The 19,370-nt window shown below is 35.2% G+C and overlaps 1 protein-coding gene across 4 annotated transcripts; it reads left to right on the forward strand.

Annotated features, from left to right (window-relative positions):
- The first annotated feature begins 1,055 nt into the window (after positions 1 to 1,055).
- LOC131665499 (conserved oligomeric Golgi complex subunit 7) lies at positions 1,056 to 13,601 on the forward strand. Of its 4 annotated transcripts, XM_058937405.1 has the most exons (10): positions 1,056 to 6,712; positions 7,310 to 7,399; positions 9,552 to 9,737; positions 9,813 to 10,128; positions 10,190 to 10,383; positions 10,451 to 10,942; positions 11,034 to 11,154; positions 11,222 to 11,395; positions 11,466 to 11,924; positions 12,943 to 13,601. In XM_058937405.1, the coding sequence occupies exons 1-10, from the start codon at positions 6,701 to 6,703 to the stop codon at positions 13,113 to 13,115; spliced, it is 2,217 nt and encodes a 738-aa protein (XP_058793388.1). In that variant the 5' UTR covers positions 1,056 to 6,700; the 3' UTR covers positions 13,116 to 13,601. The 4 variants fall into 4 exon arrangements, with proteins under 4 accessions (XP_058793388.1, XP_058793397.1, XP_058793414.1 ...); XM_058937414.1 differs by lacking the exon at positions 7,310 to 7,399; XM_058937431.1 differs by lacking the exons at positions 1,056 to 6,712; positions 7,310 to 7,399 and adding an exon at positions 8,368 to 8,392.
- Positions 13,602 to 19,370: the final 5,769 nt, after the last annotated feature.

Raw genomic sequence — 19,370 nt, forward strand, 5'->3', positions numbered from 1 at the left:
TCGGGGATGCATCTCCGCACGGCGTTGCGCGTCACCAGGCCCCATTCCTTTGAACGATTGCCGCGATTCGCGCTCCGGAAGTCGCTCAACTTTGGTCCCTGCTCGTCTCGGCGCTAGTCGCTTCTATCGGGCCTCGCTCCACTGCTCCCTCGGCTCTATCGTTTCCCCTCGTCCACTCGTTCAAAACGACACGGTTTTTTTTCTGCTCATGAAAAATCTTAGGCGTCTTCTAGATGTCCGTCGGTATCACCAAGTTGCATTGCAACATTTCGTCGACGCGCAACTTGCGCGCTCGTTTTCTTCCTGACACGCACACGCGTATCTCCATTTAACCGAGCCACTAACAAGACTTTTCGAGCAAATACGAGCGAGAAACGGCAAGCATTTCGTATAATTTAACGCATGCTTCGTGCGTCATGTGTGCGCCGTATATTACAGCAGTACACTCCACCCACACTTACATAATTCAATTAGTTTTGCATCTCCGTTAGCGCTATTGCACATTGTTTCTAGTTCAATGCCGTCAATATTTGACTCTATGATTCGCACGCCGACAATTTTCAGTCAAATTATGGCCTCGACATTGACTGACTGCTGCTTGTGCAGACTTTCTACCGACCAAGTTGCTTTATTTATGAACATACGGTGTATCAGTTTTCACTCAGTATAATCACTTTATGAGTGCAAATTCAAATGCCGAGAGCGACACTGTCAACTCAGAAATTATTGCTGGCTAGTCAAAGGCATACAATACGCGCTGAATGATGATCTATTAATATGCGACGAACACGTGAACTAAGTTAAAATTCAGATGTCTTAGTTGTAGTCAACCTCGAATGAAAATTGGTCAACAACGTTATTGGATGAAGGACACACATTTACCGTTAACTAACGGTACATCGCAGTGAAATTGGGAGTAAGAAGAGCAATTAAATTAATTTCCGATTAACAATTCACAATTTACTTTTAAAAATGTTTGTACAGTATATTCATGCATACATATCAACTTGCAATAATAGTTCAGAAAATATTGTACAAATACTTTTGTTCCGACTATTAAACATAAATAACAATATAGTTTAGAATAAATTGGCTACGAATTATTGATAAACGAACAATAAGTAAAACTAAAGTTCGACATGACCACAGAGTGATGTCGTTAGCACTTTTCTTTCCTGTTCACTCAAATGCAAACTGATCTCGAATGAACACGATACTTCATCTACCTGAATGCACAAATAAATTCACACAAAACTGTACTTTCATTTTAGACGAGTTTTTTCATTTAGCCAATCTGCTGCTAGTGGTAACTAAAATAAAATGACCAGTCATTTAAAAAATGTGTCTAATTCACAAAATTACTCATTTATTTATATTCAGAAAACAATGTCCCTAACCATGTAATTTCGTAGATTTCAGTCACACTATTCAAGTTTCTATTAATTATATTAATACAGCTACCACGCCTGAGAGGTGTCGTAGAGCAGATTAAATAATCATACCATTTGTAAGAAAACCACTGGGTACGAGCTAAGGGAAATATGAATTACGTGTGATTTCATAGTCGAATACTAGACTGAACTTATCGTTGAACGAGCAAAATTTACCAAGCGTTATAAGGTAAATCTACCTTATGACGCCATTAAGTGCAGACAAGCATGACTTTTAACAACTAACAAATTGTGCAACATGTAAAAAGTAAATAAAAAAAGTATTTCTCATTTTAAAGCCCCCACACGTATCCATAAAAGTAGATAAATAATAAACAATCTTTGCTGTTTAGTGTAGCTTCTAGTAGGGATTATAATATTGAGGAAACAATGTAAATTACTGGATCAATGTGATAAAAGTACTGTGAACTAATTTCGATTTATTTCATCCAATAGTTCATTCAAAAAGCCGTGTTAATTTCAATTTGTTGATTCTTTATCTTTGTTGAGGAAAAGTGCTCTGCGCTTTTATAAATATACAGCCGATGCAGAAAATTGCTCACGGTCTGCCTCCAATGGTTTGGCCTGAAATATAGATCGTAGATATTCGAAATAATTGCTGTTTATAAAAAGGTCCCCATCCAAATTACGACTAATCATTGTCAGAGTAGTCTGTGCACCCGTTTCTGTGCAAAGAAATGCAACAATCGACAATGACTTCCATACTGAATTTCGCTGATTTTAATGAAAACTAAAGGTACAGCAGAGAGCATATGTAGCTGTCGTCAGTAACGTAGAAAACATTACAAGACGATTCTACTCCCTCTCTGTATTATAGCAGCCTGAAATATAAACAATAATTAGGAAGCATCGATCGTGATTCTCTTTAAATTATTTGTCTATGCCATAAAACATTAGCATTCGAAGTATATGTCATCGATCATTTGTCATTCTTGATGAAGCAGCCGCTGTGCTTTATAGAAAAATTCTCTCGAGAGTATTAAGTCGTGCAAAAGAATTTAAAAAAGAACTAAGCTCGTTTGGTCATTTGCTGTTTAGCAACGATCTGTGATTCGGGCATTACGCTGGGGATACTTCAAAGACTAGATTTTCTTATTTAGTACACTTAATGCTATCACGGACATCGACCAAAAAATTTTATGAAGCAAGCAAGTTAGGATATGCTGGCTGTACTTCGACAAATCGTTAGTTTGCCAAGAAATGACCTGCTAAAGTGTTCAAGTTGAACCAATTTACAGATGTACATTGTACATACATCTTACTAGTCTGTTCAAGATATCGAAAGCGCACTGGAACATCCCTTCAACGTAAGGAGAATGCATAACAATCTTGCGAGGACAGGGAATAAATAAACCATAATAATGCGACATTTGACTACTACTAAAGTACAAGCTCCGGGCATCGTTTCAGACGTGTTGCATGAAAATAAACAATAAAATGTCAGTAAAAGACGTGCGGAGTATAATGTTTTTGGTGACAATAATAAATTCACTAATACATAATAATGAACATTATCGAGAGCTTTTATTTATTTAAATGATAGCACAAGTTAAACAGAAAAGAAATATGGTAATGCTTTTAGTGAATAAACAACGTTTCTAACGAGCATTATTTTATTCATATAATTTTTGACACTTTACAAATTTTCTTTTCAATCTTCAATCGGTAAATTAAATAATCGTTCGATAAAAAAACTGAAGATGCAATGTAAAAATGAAATAGAGCTGAATCATATATCATTTAACAGACATGTACCAGGAAAAATGTAGAGCCAAATAAAACTATTATGAATAATAAAAAACGCACCTCTGAATGAAGAAATAATATTAGAAAGGATAGGAATAAGCGCAAGCACTATTTTATTCGTACACTGAGAGAATTGTTATTATAAATATTTGCCATAATCTGTAGTAAAAATTACTTAAAAACTTAGTAATCATGGGACATATTTTGACTGTAGTAAAAGTTGCTGTCTAACATAGTAAAATTAAAATGTTGACATTTTTTTATATATCATATTAACATTTACTAGAACCAATAGTAATTAGTACTATAAGTACAGTAAAGTAAATTTTAGTAAATTTTATTATGTACATAAGAACTTTTACTGCTTCGGTATACTAAATTAAATATATATATATATTTAATTTAGTGTGTGTGTGTGTATATATATATATATATATATATATCGCATCTTATTTATATATTAGTTCGCAAGTTAATTAATGTATCATATAGTTCGCCTGTCAGCAGCTTAATTGCATACATTTTTACGTGCACTATTCAGACTGACATTTCTTACGGTAATCAAATATTTATTCTATCACTTGCGAAAATTGAACTACCATCTACGCGTAATCTCATACATACAACTTATGGTCTAATCAATTGCTTCTGCACAATATGCAGTTGCTACTGCGTACACGATAGAAACTTCAATCTAATCCTAGTCATTTTTCTTATGTTCATTATCAAAATTGTTCAAATCATAATAATTTTTATTTGTTATTCTAACATATATTATTACATATTTTAATAATTATTAAAACATAATACTTTTTATTGTAGTACATAATAATTTCTATTATTTGTATAATGAACTTTTCTCAATATCGTTATATAAAAATTATTATTGCCGTAGTAGAAATTAATAAGGTTTAATAAATTTGATACTGACTCGAGTACGCGGTAAACTATGTATGCGGTATGTTTTGTAGTAAATTCTACCGAAACTATAGCGCATTTTATTGGAGCAATTCTTTCAGTGTACGTATGATTAAAGAGCAGGAAGATCTTCCCTTCGGCTTCTCATTCCCAAATTCGTGATTGACGAACCAAGTAAAAGTCAGAAAAATCTTCAACAAGTTGCAGGAGTTTTGGCAATATCTTCAGTGGTTGCAACGGGAACGTATATACGATGAATTACATTGAGGTACAAGCAAATCGCACATCACATTATTTACATAATTGCTAGTATCTACTACTGATTTGGTCACTAAGTTCCAATTTGAATTTTTACTATATACAAGAATGATACCATAAATACGAATGAAAGATAAACACGTAGACCCGTGGAGTTAGCCTGAGACAAACACCGATATGTACATGATCGCACGCTATAATAAAAGGAGTGAGCAGGCGATAGCTTGATACACAGTACACTGTCAATTAATACTGTCTCAAATGAACCTCGCTCAGTGCTTTCAAATCATTTTGCCGTAGCATGTCCTATTGTTAACTGGTAGAAAATGTCGCCATGCATTTATGTACATAGAGCTTTGAGATTCGAGCCAAAAGCTTTCTCTAGCTATGTGCTGCTTCGTAAATTATGCCAAGTGCTCGGACAGTGCAGTTTACTTGCAATCTTACGGGAAACGGCTTTACACAAGTAGTCAACATGCATTATACCATAAAGCACAACGGTCATTTAATTCCTTACATGTTAGCGATTCCCATTTACAATATAGTAACTTGGAAAAACCATCCTATCGTTCAGTATAAATGGGCTATTAATGACCATTGTTGCATGAATGACACGTAGAAGACTGCGAGCATTCAACGAAAACGTAAAAGGAAAAACACGAAAAGCGCTGTTTTAATTGAGGGACGTGTGCTATACAATGTGAAGACGCGTCAAACAAGACCTGGTAAGCACGCGCAGCCGCAGCAAAAACGCGCGAAAATTCGGAAATCCGCCGTCAGGTGGTATTTTTTTAAAGAAACCCGCGAAATCATATACTTGTCGTGTGACGTTTGACGTACAAAAAGGCGTGGCAACTGCCTGCAATTGTATTTCCAAGCAACACCAAATGGCCAACAAACAAAGGGTGCAAACGCACAGGATAACCAATCTGTGATGAAATATTGTTACGGCGTTTTGAATTTCTTCGACTGACGTGTAACCACGAAGGAGCGAACAGCGAGCGCCAATTCGCCAGCAAAAAAAAGTTAGCGAAGGCCAACAGGGCTGCTTGCAAGGTATACGACTCGGCGAGAAAATAAAACGAACTAAAAGAGCAAGCGAGAGCTAGAGAGAGAGAGAGAGAGAGAGAGAACAGCCAGCACAAAGCTTGTTGTACGTACGCGTCGTCTCGGGCATTTATTCACGAAGGTCCTTGAAGTGATCATGCGCAACTACCATCCCTTTTCTTCTTTCTTTCTCAGCGAAGGCGCTCAGCAAAAATTACACAAAGCAAGTGCAGATGCAGTGACAAAAAGAGCAAGGATATAAGTACAAGGGAAAGCACAGCATGGCGACCTTCGTAGCTGTATGTATGACAAACAAAAACTGGGGATCTGTAAGATCTTAAGCGAGCGGTCTCGCAAGATGATACACACGCGTAATTTGTATATCTACTGGGTCACTGGAGATCCTAACCTAATGCCCGCTACAAGCAGCAGCCTACGGTGCGAAGGAGAGGTACATAGGTGCGACCGCACGCAAGCGGGATAGAGAGCGCCAGAGGAAGAGAGAGCGAGGATCAATAGTGGGTGGCGGTGGTGGTGCTGCTTGCAAGTACAGCCGGTGCACACAGCATCGACTCTTCTCTAGCTACCTATCGACTTGCATTCTCTGGGCGTCTTACTCCCATGCTGCACCACCCGACCTCCCCTCAATCTACACTAAACCGCCACCAGCCAAGAGAAAACGCCCTAGGCCACGCGATATGCGTCTCCCTGCGATATTGCGAACCACTGCTTATTTAGCACAGCCATTTATATCATACCATTTATCCACTTATTTAATCGCAATATACCGATATCGTGTTCGTTATCCCTGTAGATTCTTCGACAATCGTACAATCTTGAACGTCAATTTTTTTTTGCATTGAAAAAAAAAACAAATAATGCACGATTGCAATCGACGAACGCAGCATTAATTCACGAAACCCCAGCAATCGAGCTACTGTCAATTTAAAAATCCCTCATGTAGTTTTACACCTGTACGGTTTATGACGACTAATGCGACTAGAGCTATGCATTTGACACAATTCGTATAGGACTTACAGCCACCAAGGCGCCTCTACACTATAGCAGAGGGGCCGAGCCCGAGCCACAACTCGAGAGTGATCTACGGCCTACGATTGCCACGGGCTGAGCTGCATTGTTGGTATTAGTGTTCAAAATCTACGTCATACGAAATCATCCACGGAAAAGTGTTCGCTTACACATCTACGAAGAGTCAACAACGGTCAACTCGCACAACCCTGCCCGGCTATACTATAAGAAAAATACATTTTGTTGGTAAAATGGACAAGCTGGTAAGAGCTTGCCTCGAGTGTTTCTAACCTCTGCAGCGTGCGGTTGTTGATTACGCTCGAGTGCACCACGTCATTATCCATCTTCTCACCGAGACAATAAATGACAGTAACAAATCTTCCGTGTAGAGGAGTTTCTTTCTGAATCATTTATTCCCGTCATTTTAAGCACAAACATTGTTAAAAAAAGTCACTCTAAATTTTACCTAACCTGCGAACGTTCTCGTTGCTCTCTCGCTTTTTCATTGACCCACACATTCACACACATACACAAACACACACACACACACACACACACACACACACACACACACACATAACGGGTGTACGCACATCTCACATTTCAATAACTTTCCTCCGCGTACGCGACACTCGAGTCATTCTGCAAACGAGATCGAGTATAGTAAACAAACTTACGACGCAGTGCTAATCTTCCTGGCGAAGTCACTTCTTGATAATGATGACTCTAGCAATCTTGAGTTATATTGATCAGCACAAAATAAACGTTTAAAAACTCACTGACACTCCCACTAGCAATTTATGAATGTACAATGTCAAAGAGCATATGATTGAAACTGCACTTGAACAATAACGTTGCAGGACATTGCAGAGTTTAGCAAGGGCGCTTTCGAGCCGGTCGAGCTGATAAACGAGATCTGCAAGTCTGAGGAGGCGCGCGACAACATTGAGGTAGGTCGTCGGCCTTGAAAGAGGAAAGAGGAAAGAAAAGGAGGAAGGAATGGAGGAAGGAAGGAAGGAAAGAAGGAAGGAACAACAAGCTGGGCCAGAAAGTTGTCTAGCAGTCGTTGCTATGACTAATTTTCACGATAAAGCCGTGAAAAGCTAGCCTCGTATAACAACTGGTTACTTAGTCCATAGCTAGGCGGGGCGAAGCGAACTCGTCAACACTACGAAACAGTGCTTGTACTTTTAATACGGTACAAACTGCAGCCTGCGCGCGTGCTTTTCGGCCTTCGACACGATCGCGCGGGCTTCTCTCGCTGCTTCACATTTCTTCTCCCCCTTCTTCCTTTCGTGCACTCCCCCCTCCCCCACCCCCACGCGCTCCCTCTTCGTATGCGCGCGCTCATGCGGTGCTTACCATATACGTTCCATAGTCCATAATCTGCTGCCTCGGTGCTATTGGCTTACGTACGAGAACGCTTCTGTCCCATATCCTCTAGATTCACTAGCTGCTATTTTTTACATTTTTCCAGCAGTGTTTGCGCATATTGCTCGTTGCTGCTGTCGCTGCCACTGCTTCTTTGTCGATTTTTTGCGCTGATACGGGGTTGTTGTCGGTTCTTGGCCCCTGCTTACTGACTTCCAATGAACTTGCAGTGAGCGAGCAAGGTGGCGATACTTGCAGTAACAAACATCTATACTATGCACTCATACCTATATGCATACCTATGCGAACGCGACTATATGTCAGAGCCAAGAGCCGGTCACGGGTTCTCTCTTGCTCGCTCATTCGTTCGCTCTCTTCCCTGCCCCCTCTTTCTCTCTCTCTCTCTCTCTCTCTCTCTCTCTCTCTCTCTCTCTCTCTCTCTCTCTCTCTCTCTCTCTCTCTCTCTCTCTCTCTCTCTCTCGGTCACTTTTTCGTGCGTACAAACTAGTTTCTTGCCTCGCGCTCTTTTACGCTTAGAGTTTGCATGAATTGTTACATCTCGTCCTCCAGATGTAAGTTTACCTTAGATTAGCGTTTCGCGCGCGTGAACGTACGTCGTACGTTTCCTTCATTCTTAACTTTCTTTTGTAACTGCCATCGCGCTTTAATTAGCTGTTTCTCTCCGTCGCTTATTCAGAGCTATTTCTAAATTTACAACGTACAAACATCGTAATAATCGTTTCGACGAGGATTCCAGATCTGTTTCGAAAAATAGCTCCTCCAACGTGCCACGGCCAACGCTCCGGTTAAGGCCACACTTTTATTTGAGTATTGTGAAATAGAAACATTCATGATAAGTTCGACATCATAAGAACATGAAACAGTATAACAAAACGATATAATCTGCAGCAAAGTGAGACTTTTCTAGACACCTACATAAAAAACTTATTAATGAAAAATTACTCAACTTCGATTTCTGAACATCGGTATATTTATAAATGAGTGATTTTGAAGGTCGCTTTAAAAAAAAAACAAATATTAGTTTTCTATAAAAAAGTTCCTTTAATGCTCTGAATCGAAAAATAGATCGTCATCTTTCATAATATACAAGAATAACAAGTTGCTCAGTCATGCTGAATTTGCATTTGGTGTAAATTTTGCTCTCGCACATATACGCACGTGAATATTACTTTTATGAGGCGCTGTCATTAAGAATGAAAAGCTATTGGTACAGGTCAAAATATGAAAAGCCAACTAAAGCGACTATGTTGGTTGAAGCAACGAAAAATCCACTTAGCACATTGCAAAATGACCGCAATGAGTCGGCTAACTGTTGTAGGGTTCAAATAAGGGCTTGATTCCATTTTCCATGCTGATAATTTATCGCGTGCGTCGAAAGGCTTCTCTTTTGACTCACAAACCCATAAAATTCGTATTGTTATATTCCAAGTGTACTTGTATTATTGACAGCAACAGTGGTAATAATCGGTGTTCATGTTCCAATAGTCTTTCGTAATTTCAATGCAATGCTTCGTAATCTCGGATTGGCGCAGCAATCCGACCACAGCATTTGGTAAAGAGATAGCAGTGAAGATAGTAATCGAAATTGTAAATTATTTACGTAAATAATTCGAGTTGCGTAAAAAACTCTATCGGTATATCCACTTATCAAAAAATAATCCAAATTATTAGAATTAGTAATATTAGAATGATCAGAACTTTACGTTACAGTCCTACCTCTCAACCGCATTGACAAAGCTACAGTTGTACGTACAACAAGTCAGTACTTCGCTGGATGATAGCGGTCAAAATGTTTTGTCGAACATGCCGAAAATTCTGCGGGATGCTCAGCTATTGCAACAAGAAGCTCTGTCTTTGAAGGAAAAGATGCAAGTTGTAAAGCTTGATTTCGAAAATGTACATACAAAGCCATTCTGGTATAGTATCAAATTTGAACGTGCATACCGATAGTAAGAGATTTTCCCACTGCAGGTTGAAAAGCGCACGTCCTCTTCTATTCGTGTTTTGGAAGAGTATGACAGGATGAAAACGGAATTGATCAATAAAACGGAGAGTTTGAAAGAGGCGGACAACTGGCTGGCGTTGTCGAACGACGTAGATGATATTTTTGAATCTGGCGATATCAACAAAATAGCAAACACTATAGCCAGTATGCAAAAATCACTATCGGTGTTGCTGGATGCGCCCGATTACGAAGATAAAAAGCTACAGTTGGAGGGTCTCAAAAACCGTTTGGAGGCATTAGCCAGTCCGAAGCTTGTGCAGGCATTCACGGCAGGAAGCTTAGGTACGCTAATCTAGTAAGTCCATTGATTGGGTCGGAGAAAAATGTATTTGTTTAATTTAAGAACAATCGAGACTGTACGTCGACATATTTACGAAGATGGATCGATTACCTCAGCTGCTCAAGTATTATCAGAACTGCTTAAAAGTGTCATTAGCGCAAGAATGGAGAAAGGCCATTGAATTCGCCCAAGAGGAAAATATTACGTACTGGTTGCGAGTTTATTACGACAAATTGTTAAACGCGTGGCAAGAGCAGGTAATAACGACTCTGAAAGTATCGAACATACGAACTAGTGTATTTTATAAAGGTACACATGTTCTAGGTGAAATTTTGCAACCAAGTTTTCCCGAACTCAGCACTCGGTACACTGATCGAGCTTACCATAGACTTGCTGCATAGTCTAGATCCAAGCATGGTGGATTGCATCGAGTCAGTGTTGAGGCAGCAGTCCAATACCATTAAATTGTCCTTGCTCATGGAATTGAAGCAGATCACTAGGCAATTCGCCGTCAATTTGAGCGCCATTACGGAGACGGCCTCGCTCGAGAGAATCGCAGACCCCAATATTCTGATCCTTGCGCAAACCATCTATGCGCCTTACATTCCGTACATAGCGAAATATGGTATTTATGAATCGTCACACTTGTCTCAACAGCTTAACTCCCTGGAATTAGCTCACGACGACTTGAGCGACACAATAAACGCTCTGTCACTGAGCGTCGCCAAAATTATGGATTACGCCAGCGAGGCCAATAAAAGATGCATGGTCTTCACTGATGGATGCGCTTATCCGAGTTTAGTAAAGGCTTTCAATGTGAGTTCCTTATAGGTTAAACACATGCATACAACTAGTCACAATTTTATCCTTAATAATATTCTTGTGTCTATCCACATACAATTTACAGTCGTTTTTTAATAACTATCAAGACAAGTTCAAAGTAGGACTGAGACAGCTGAGTAAGCGCAAAGTCAAGCATGAAGACTGGAACTTATTCCAAATGTGCCTGACACTTATGCAAACCACAGGTAAATTATTGATAAGCACATGAGGCGAGTGACAGAATCGTGAAAAAAATATGGAATCAAATTGCAGGCGAATTTTTGAGTTTGGTTGAAAACTTTGAAAAGCAGTTACTGAGCGATATAACTGATGCTTACGACAAATTGCAGAATCCAGCAGGCAGTGCTTTCAATCATTACAAATCTCTTCTTCTTAACTCCTCTGCTCAAAAAGAATTAGGAGAGTTTGTTGAATCAGTAAAAACAGGTGATGCACGTCGCAGAATTCATTAAAAAAAATTCAAGGCTCACGCTAATTCTGATGACTTTTTTTACAGGAAACAAATCAATTTTAGATCCTACCTTAAAATCCATTCGAAAACTTTGTTCAGATTTGCACAGATCAACTTACGACGTTATTTTTGCTCCTATTTTTACACAATTGCTCCTCGTCAGAAGAGCACCGGCTTGGTCATCCGACGTCAACAAAGCTCCCACAATAAACTCAGATTTACCTGACTACAGTTTCGCCCCACAAGAATACATAACCCAAGTAGGACAATATTTAATGACATTACCACAGCACTTGGAGCCATTTTTATTAAGGGATAATCCTAGCTTGACAAAAGCTTTAAAAGCAGCGGATCCACAATACAGTCAAGAATCATGCGAGTCAGGTTTTACAAATATTTTATTAGGAATTATTGCAAAAGAAATCTGTCAAATGTTCCAAGATCAAACCTGGGGAATTTATGAACTGAATCAAGCGGCATGCAAACAATTGGCTACCGACATTGGTAAGATACACGTTTGCATTGGTTTCAATCCTTGCAAAGTAAAACAAAATACATTAAAGAAATTTTCAATTTATTGATTTTTTTTAAAGAACTCTGAACATTTTGTTTGGTTTCAAAATTTCCCATTCATCTGCAAATTAGATATCTTTAAAGCAAGTCTTCAATTTTTATAATAGCGTAATGTCTTTGAAACGTCGCTTAATATTTGAAAATAAGTGTAAGATATTGTATCATATCATAAATTAGAAGGCAATTATAAATATGAAAATAGAGCTACTACTAAAACTGAAAAGTATTTAATGTTACACTAAATAATAACTAAAAGCAGCAACGACGTCGGTGTTCAACAGAATACTCACTATAGAAATTCTTCATGCTTTCTAGTTCTTGATTTCTTCTTGATAAGTTTTTGAATTTTACGTGTTTTCAAAGATTTCTTCTAAAAAATCATTAGCTGTGCATCTACGATTAAATAATGAATATTAAAATTCGTTACGTATAACCAATTATATGAACAATTGTAAGGTAATCATAGATATATTTCATGAACTATAAACTATAATTTCGTATAAATTATACGAGATTAACGTGAAAACGATCTTTCAAAATATTAAATATCGTAATCGTCGATTGGTGCTCGTTACGCCTAAGGCTAATGGAAGACGATACGAGATACTAACTCTTAATAGTACATTATCTAATTAGTGCGAGAAAGATTTTTGTGTCGTGTGAAGTTTATGTCTGAGCAAAGCGAGGGTTGAAAGACACACGAGACAAGAATCTCTTTCCAGAACATGTTAGGTACGGTATGCTTTGAAACAACGTATAGCAAATATGAATTTGAACGCATGTATTTCGATGAGCATACGGCTAAGTCATATTTCCACACGGTAAAGCTGTCCAAAGATGGCATCAGAGTGAACATTTTCTATGTATATAAAACATTTCCCGTTTCATTAAGTGAATTTTCAATAATAATATTGATAATAATATAACATATTTACATCTGTTATTGTAGATTATTTGGGGAATATACTCGAAGAACTTGGTCTGACACTATCTGAGAACCTGCAGCAGATGTCTTTGTTATTACGACTATTTCCTGAAGAATATCAGAGTGGTAGCTCTGGCTGTAATGCTCGAGTTGTAGCTGCTGTCAGACAAATGAGAAACATTACATCATTTGGTTGAAGCACTTAAACTTTAATAACGACATTGAAAAATCAATGAACGATGAGTGTTCGATTAGTCCAGTAATTTGTTGATACTTAAATTGCATTCTAATTTCCATGGGAATGTATGTACATTTACCGAATTGACTTAAAAATAACAGTTCGAAAAAAGTACTGAATGTTACATATTTTTTCGATGTTAACTTATGACTAAATATTCAATATAATTAAGATTATATTTTAAAACTTGTAGATCAGGTAAACAACAATTGTTCTTAAACATTTTAGAAAATACATTTTATAAAGTCAAATATAAAAATGTTTGATTTGTAAAATATACGGAATGTATAACCCGATTAATCGCATAGTGATTACCTTGAGCAAAAATCATTTTTATTATTATTTACAATTTTTTTAGATTAATCAACAGAATCCGCGAGGAAAGCTTGTGGAATACTGTATTATAATACCATTATGTTTATTAGGACCATATGCAATAAATAAAAATTCGTAGAAAATTAAAAAGAAACGTTTTTTGTACACCAGCACCTCTTGATACATAGAAATCCCAGTCTCTTGTGATCAGACGTAAACAAACATATGTGTCGTTTGGAGAAGTTTTACACAAAATAAAATAATAAGTAAAATAATATCATGTCAATTACAAATTCACAAGCTAAAAGTAATAACTGTAACAATAAATACGCTAATAAAAAGTGTTTTATTAAAATATTTGGTGATACGTACTTAAATTTAAGCTGAAATTATCAATTATCTGAACGTATTTAAAAACCGTCGTCAACAACACGCATTTTACATTAAAATCATCCGAAATAATGTTTCAAACCATAAACAGTTATATGTTGCTTAATCTCGAGTTCGCTCTTGGAATTCAATAAAAATATTTACAGGTTGTCCTAATAACACCACCGTCAAAAATTATGTATATAAAGAATCATATTTATAATTTTTTTGTAAACTTTCAGATATTCTAAACTATAAATTGATTAAAATTTTTTTTATATTTATATTACTAATATTGTTTTGAGAAAATACGCATTAATGATTAAATTTATTTGCTTCTTGAATAGATTCATGCGCACGGTATGCGCGCTTGATGAACTTCTAGTATTTATCAAATGAAATAAAAGATTTTTGTTTAGATGACGTGTCGGAATGTATGAATAAAACGCTGATAAAAAAAGCCCGCGCAATGATAAGTGGAACGAAAATAGCCACAGAGGTTTGGGGAGAAATAGTTTTAACTGCTACATACTGGATTAACTATGCTTAACCACAATTTGGGCTATCATACAAAAAAGAAACGGGGTACGAATAGTTGCATGGTAAAAAGCCTCAATTGAAGTATTTGACAGTTTTTGAAAGTATTGTTTATTCATGTAACAAAATAAAAAAAAAGAAAATCCGATGACAAATTATAAACAGATGTTTTAGTTGGTTATGAGCCAAACATTTATAAAGTTTACGATATTGCAAATGAAAAATTCGTTATTGTTCGTTATTGTAATTGTTGATAAAATAAATTTTTCAAAAAATAGACAAGTTATGAAGCTACAAGATTAAATTCTTAAGTGTTCTCAAAATTTTAATGAAATTCATATATATTTGTCATTGGATTAAATTTAGATTTGCATAATTTTATAAAAAGAGATCAGAAATGTTATCGAAAAATAAATCCGATATAGTAATAAATCAGATACATCAAACTTAAATTCATAAGAAACGATAGCTAAAACAAACGATAAGTCTATGATAAGAACAGGCGCACACAGAGTCTACTTCTCAAAAAGATCAAATGAGTCAAAATAAATTAAAAATGAAATCCAAGGCTTGAAGAAGTGAAAGGATTAAACACAAACCTCGCAGATTGTACGAGAAAACTGATATTAGTAAAGATTGCATGTTATGTCTACAATCCATTATTTGCAAAATTTCAAATTCATTTGGACAAATTAAATGTTGAGACGATAGAGTTCAATGGAAATAAGAAGTAAATGCCAAAATAAATTCACTGTTACTTAACAAGTACAGCAGTAGATGTTTTAAATAGATATCCAAATAAAAATAATGCTCTATTATGGCAATGTTTGAAATAGATCTTGAGATATTTAGAAGGCTCAATTAATTCAATATTGATTTATAATAAATGTAATTTTGTTAATATTTTCATTGGTTACGACGATTCTGATTGGGGAGATAATGAATAGGGCACTGACAGAAATTGGCTATCCATTTAAATTGTTTAAAGAATCTACTAAACATATATTAGTAAAGATTTCATGTTATGTGTACAACCTGTCATTTGCAAAATTTCAAATTCATTTGTAGACATTAAATATAGAGATCATAAAGTTCGTTGGGTATGTCGATTAGTTGGAGTACAAAAAGGCAAATTTCGATAGCCAGTTCAACAACTCATGCTAAATACTCTGTATGAAATTATGTCTGAAGCTTTATGGTTAAAATCATTTGCCTCTTATGTCAAAATAACAATTAATAAACCTATAATAATATATGAGAATAATATTTGCTGCATAAGTATTGTAAATAACCACGGCAGCCCTAAAAGATCGAAACACGTATATATAAAATAGCACTTTTTACGGGAACGAGTAAAAAAAATGTAATTAAATTCTAATATATTCCTACAGGTAAACAGTCGGCTGATGCACCGTTACCAATTGTTAATTTCTTAGAATTTAGAAGTGGAAAGAGGGTTTGAAATAACGTCATTGAAGAAATTATACATATATATAACAGCAACGTTATTATCGAAATTTCATATCGTTTCTGTCAGGAAAGGTTTGATTAGGTTTTAATGAGGTTATCCTGATCGTTGCAATAAGTATGGGCCAAAATGTAAGACACCTTCCATGTACTTCTCCAGAATCATATGGAAGATACAGAGTATATGTTTATTATTTTTTTTTTCAATAAAAAAAGGCACAATACTCACGCTGAACTCCAATACACAGAGTTTATATAATTAGTAATGAGAGAGTAAATTGCACACTGAAATAATTTATATATCTTATATGTCAAATATTCATTAAAAAATTCTGAATTTCTTACATATCTTACAGTAAAAAATTATACAGAAAATTTTATAGACAAACACCTGATAATCAGACAGAAATTTTTGAAATTTTAAGCTAGTTATGAAAATAATTTAAAATGATTTTTAAATTCAATCATAATCATTAGATAACACAGCTCCACAAAAAAAAGTTGTCAGCTTCAGAAACGCGACCATGGTAGTTATATATTTATGGGGTCGCTTAATCCGAATCCGGGGTCAGTTTGGCCTCATCAGATTTTTTTCAAGGTCAGTTAATCAAGGTCAATTTTTCAAGGTCAATTTATCAAAATATATAACAAGTTAACTAAGAGTATGGTATCTTGGGTTTTGTAGGACGCTGATTCCAAATCCGGGGTTATTACAACCCTATCAGGTCATGCTCAAGGTCAGTTGAAGGTTAAATCATCAATATTAATAATAAATAGACTAAAAGTACGAGGGGTGTTCAAAAAGTAAGGTAACTTTATGGTTTTCTCAAAAAATATTTATTTATTGGTCAATATTTATGTTGTTCCCTTCAAATTAATCCCCGTTAGATATATAATACACTTGTGCCAGCGCTTTTTCCAATCAGCGAAGCACTTTTGATAATCATTTTGAGATATAGCCTTGAGTTCTTCCAGCGATGCAGTTTTTATCTCCTCGATCGTTGAAAATTGATGTCCTTTCATGGGTTTCTGAAGTTTTAGGAAAAGAAAAAAGTCACTGGGAGTCAAATCCAGTGAATATGGAGGCTGAGGCATGATTATGGTGTTAGTTTTGGCTAAAAAATCTCTCACAAGCAACGATGAATAAGCAGGTGCATTATCGCGATGCAAAGTCCACGAAGTGTTTTTTCAAAGTTCCGGACGTTTTTTGCGTATTGCCGTTTGCAAACGACGTAAAACTTCAAGGTAATACTCCTTATTCACCGTACGACCTTGTGGTAAGAATTCCTGATGAATTACGCCACGATAATCAAAGAAGACGGTGAGCAAAACCTTGACATTTAATCGAACTTGGCGTACTTTTTTGGATGTTGACTCTTCTGGGGTCTTCCATTGGGACGATTTTTATAAAATAGCAACCTAATTCAATTTAATAATTTGTGCAGATAATGACATATTTAATTGCTTCGTAATTATAACAACTATTCTATGCAAGCGGTTTTGTATTTTCAACGAAGGATTCTGTTAAGAATGAAAGATTAATATAATTAAATATGTTGGTATTTTAATGATACGGCTATCTACATCTTTTGAATAATCAGTATAATCAATTAAATATTTCATTGCTTTCACTACATAATAACTCTTTTTCTTATTTCAGCAATAAATTATTATGTTAATTGAAAAATTTTTATCCTTAAATATTTGTAATAATAATCTACAAAATTAATTTTATGAAATATTTTATTGAATGAATGTAATTTGTCTTCATAATTACATAATATTCAACTTTATCAATTGTGATTATACATTGTACCAATTTAATATACAAATTAATTTAATTAAATTATTTAATAGATACTATTTGATAAAATAATTTTGTTAAATCAATTGAAATTTCAGTAATTCTACAACATTTTTTTCTCAGTGTAGGGAATTCAAATAAAATATCGAGGATACTTTCAATATTTTATGTAATCGTATAAAATAGGAATCACAAGAGATAAAAAAATTCAGATAGCGTTGAAAGAATTAGTTAATTTAATAAACCATCTGAAGAAATTAGGGAAAATAAATATTCTGCAGCATATAATATTGCTGATCTGGTTTATAATTGGAGATCTATCGAAATCAGTATGAATAATTCTAATTTAAAATTATTAATTGAGCAAGTCATAGAAATCTACAATATATGGGTTCATAGTTACTGTAACTTTTTTACACCTTTTTTATCAGAAAAAAAAACTTTGAATACAAACATGAAAAAAAAGGTATGACTTATAGAAAGAAAAGACTTAATGAAACTGCCCAAAGCAGTTTTTTCGAATTTGATGATTGTTTATGCCGTTTATTGCATAATTTTGAACTTTTCCATGATTATTGGTATGAGAATCGCGAGTGTCACTATCTTGCCAGTTAGGGATTCTCTAGTTCGAAGGGAGTTTTAGTTTTACACTTTATTCTCGCCTGATCAGATAGCAGAGACAGTAGAGTGGAACGAGCATATCCGTCAATAGTCGAAATTACAGCATATTTAGATCAAGTACGAGTGTGAAGGAGAAAGTTACTTTAGATGTATCATTAATAAACTGTAATATAAGTGAATGAGACTGCCTATGTTGTTAATCTACTTTCAGCATCACTTCCGCAAACTAACTAGTGAAAAAGTGCAAGCGGCGGTAAAACTTTCTCATATAAAGTGAGGGCGATTCTGACAGAAGCATTCATTAAGCTATTTAAAACACCCAATAACAATAGGAAACTTGTATTTAGACGTTTACTAGATTCAGTTATCGAAAATAAATCGAATTCTTGGAAACTATTTTGGGGACTGCTTCAATGTCACCATGCATAATTGTCTAAGCGTGCAATTCAATTATTAAGTGTTCCTGCATTTAATCATATATTTGATACATCTGTGTTCATAACGATTATAACAGCAATAATTTAAAAAAATTTTTATACTACTAAAATTATTTTATTTTATAAAACCGAATGAATATTTTGTAGTTTATAAGATACAAAACATTTTATGATCAATACTTCTTGAGTATCACGTTGAGAGATTTCTAATATTTGTTTTGCAAACAAAGTTTATATGCAATGTTTATATCCTTTATAAATTGTAAATAAATGTACAAGTTTATAATTGAAAGAGTTTACGAAAGAAATTGATTTATCTGTAGAAATGTAAATCTATTTTTATGCAAATTCTTATCCATTTAGATATAAAATAAAAGAAAAAGGTAAAACTAATCATCTTCATCTTCGAATTCATCATCGAAATCATCTTCTAATAAAAAGCTGTCAACCGTATTCAAATAATAACATAATACGACTAATTTTTCAGATCGATCGGCTCATAGTCGATTGTATGTACATGTAGGTAAAGAATGTACATAAGATCACTTAGGAAGTAAGCGTTCTCATTATCTTACGGATGCACATAAGTATAGTAACTTTAACGCTATCAGACCAAGTTCTAGATAAAAATAACTGGCGTTCCTCCAAAACAGTTTGGATGATT

Source organism: Phymastichus coffea, unplaced genomic scaffold (assembly GCF_024137745.1).
Source record: "Phymastichus coffea isolate CEN01 unplaced genomic scaffold, Cenicafe_Pcof_1.1 PCOF00003, whole genome shotgun sequence".
Classification (NCBI taxonomy): domain Eukaryota; kingdom Metazoa; phylum Arthropoda; class Insecta; order Hymenoptera; family Eulophidae; genus Phymastichus; species Phymastichus coffea.

Excerpts from the sequence above, each read along its gene's own strand:
- LOC131665499 (XM_058937405.1), top strand. Across the intron at positions 7,400-9,551 it reads AGGCGCGCGACAACATTGAG|TCCTACCTCTCAACCGCATT; the intron begins GTAGGTCGTCGG and ends TTTACGTTACAG. Across the intron at positions 9,738-9,812 it reads TAAAGCTTGATTTCGAAAAT|GTTGAAAAGCGCACGTCCTC; the intron begins GTACATACAAAG and ends TTCCCACTGCAG.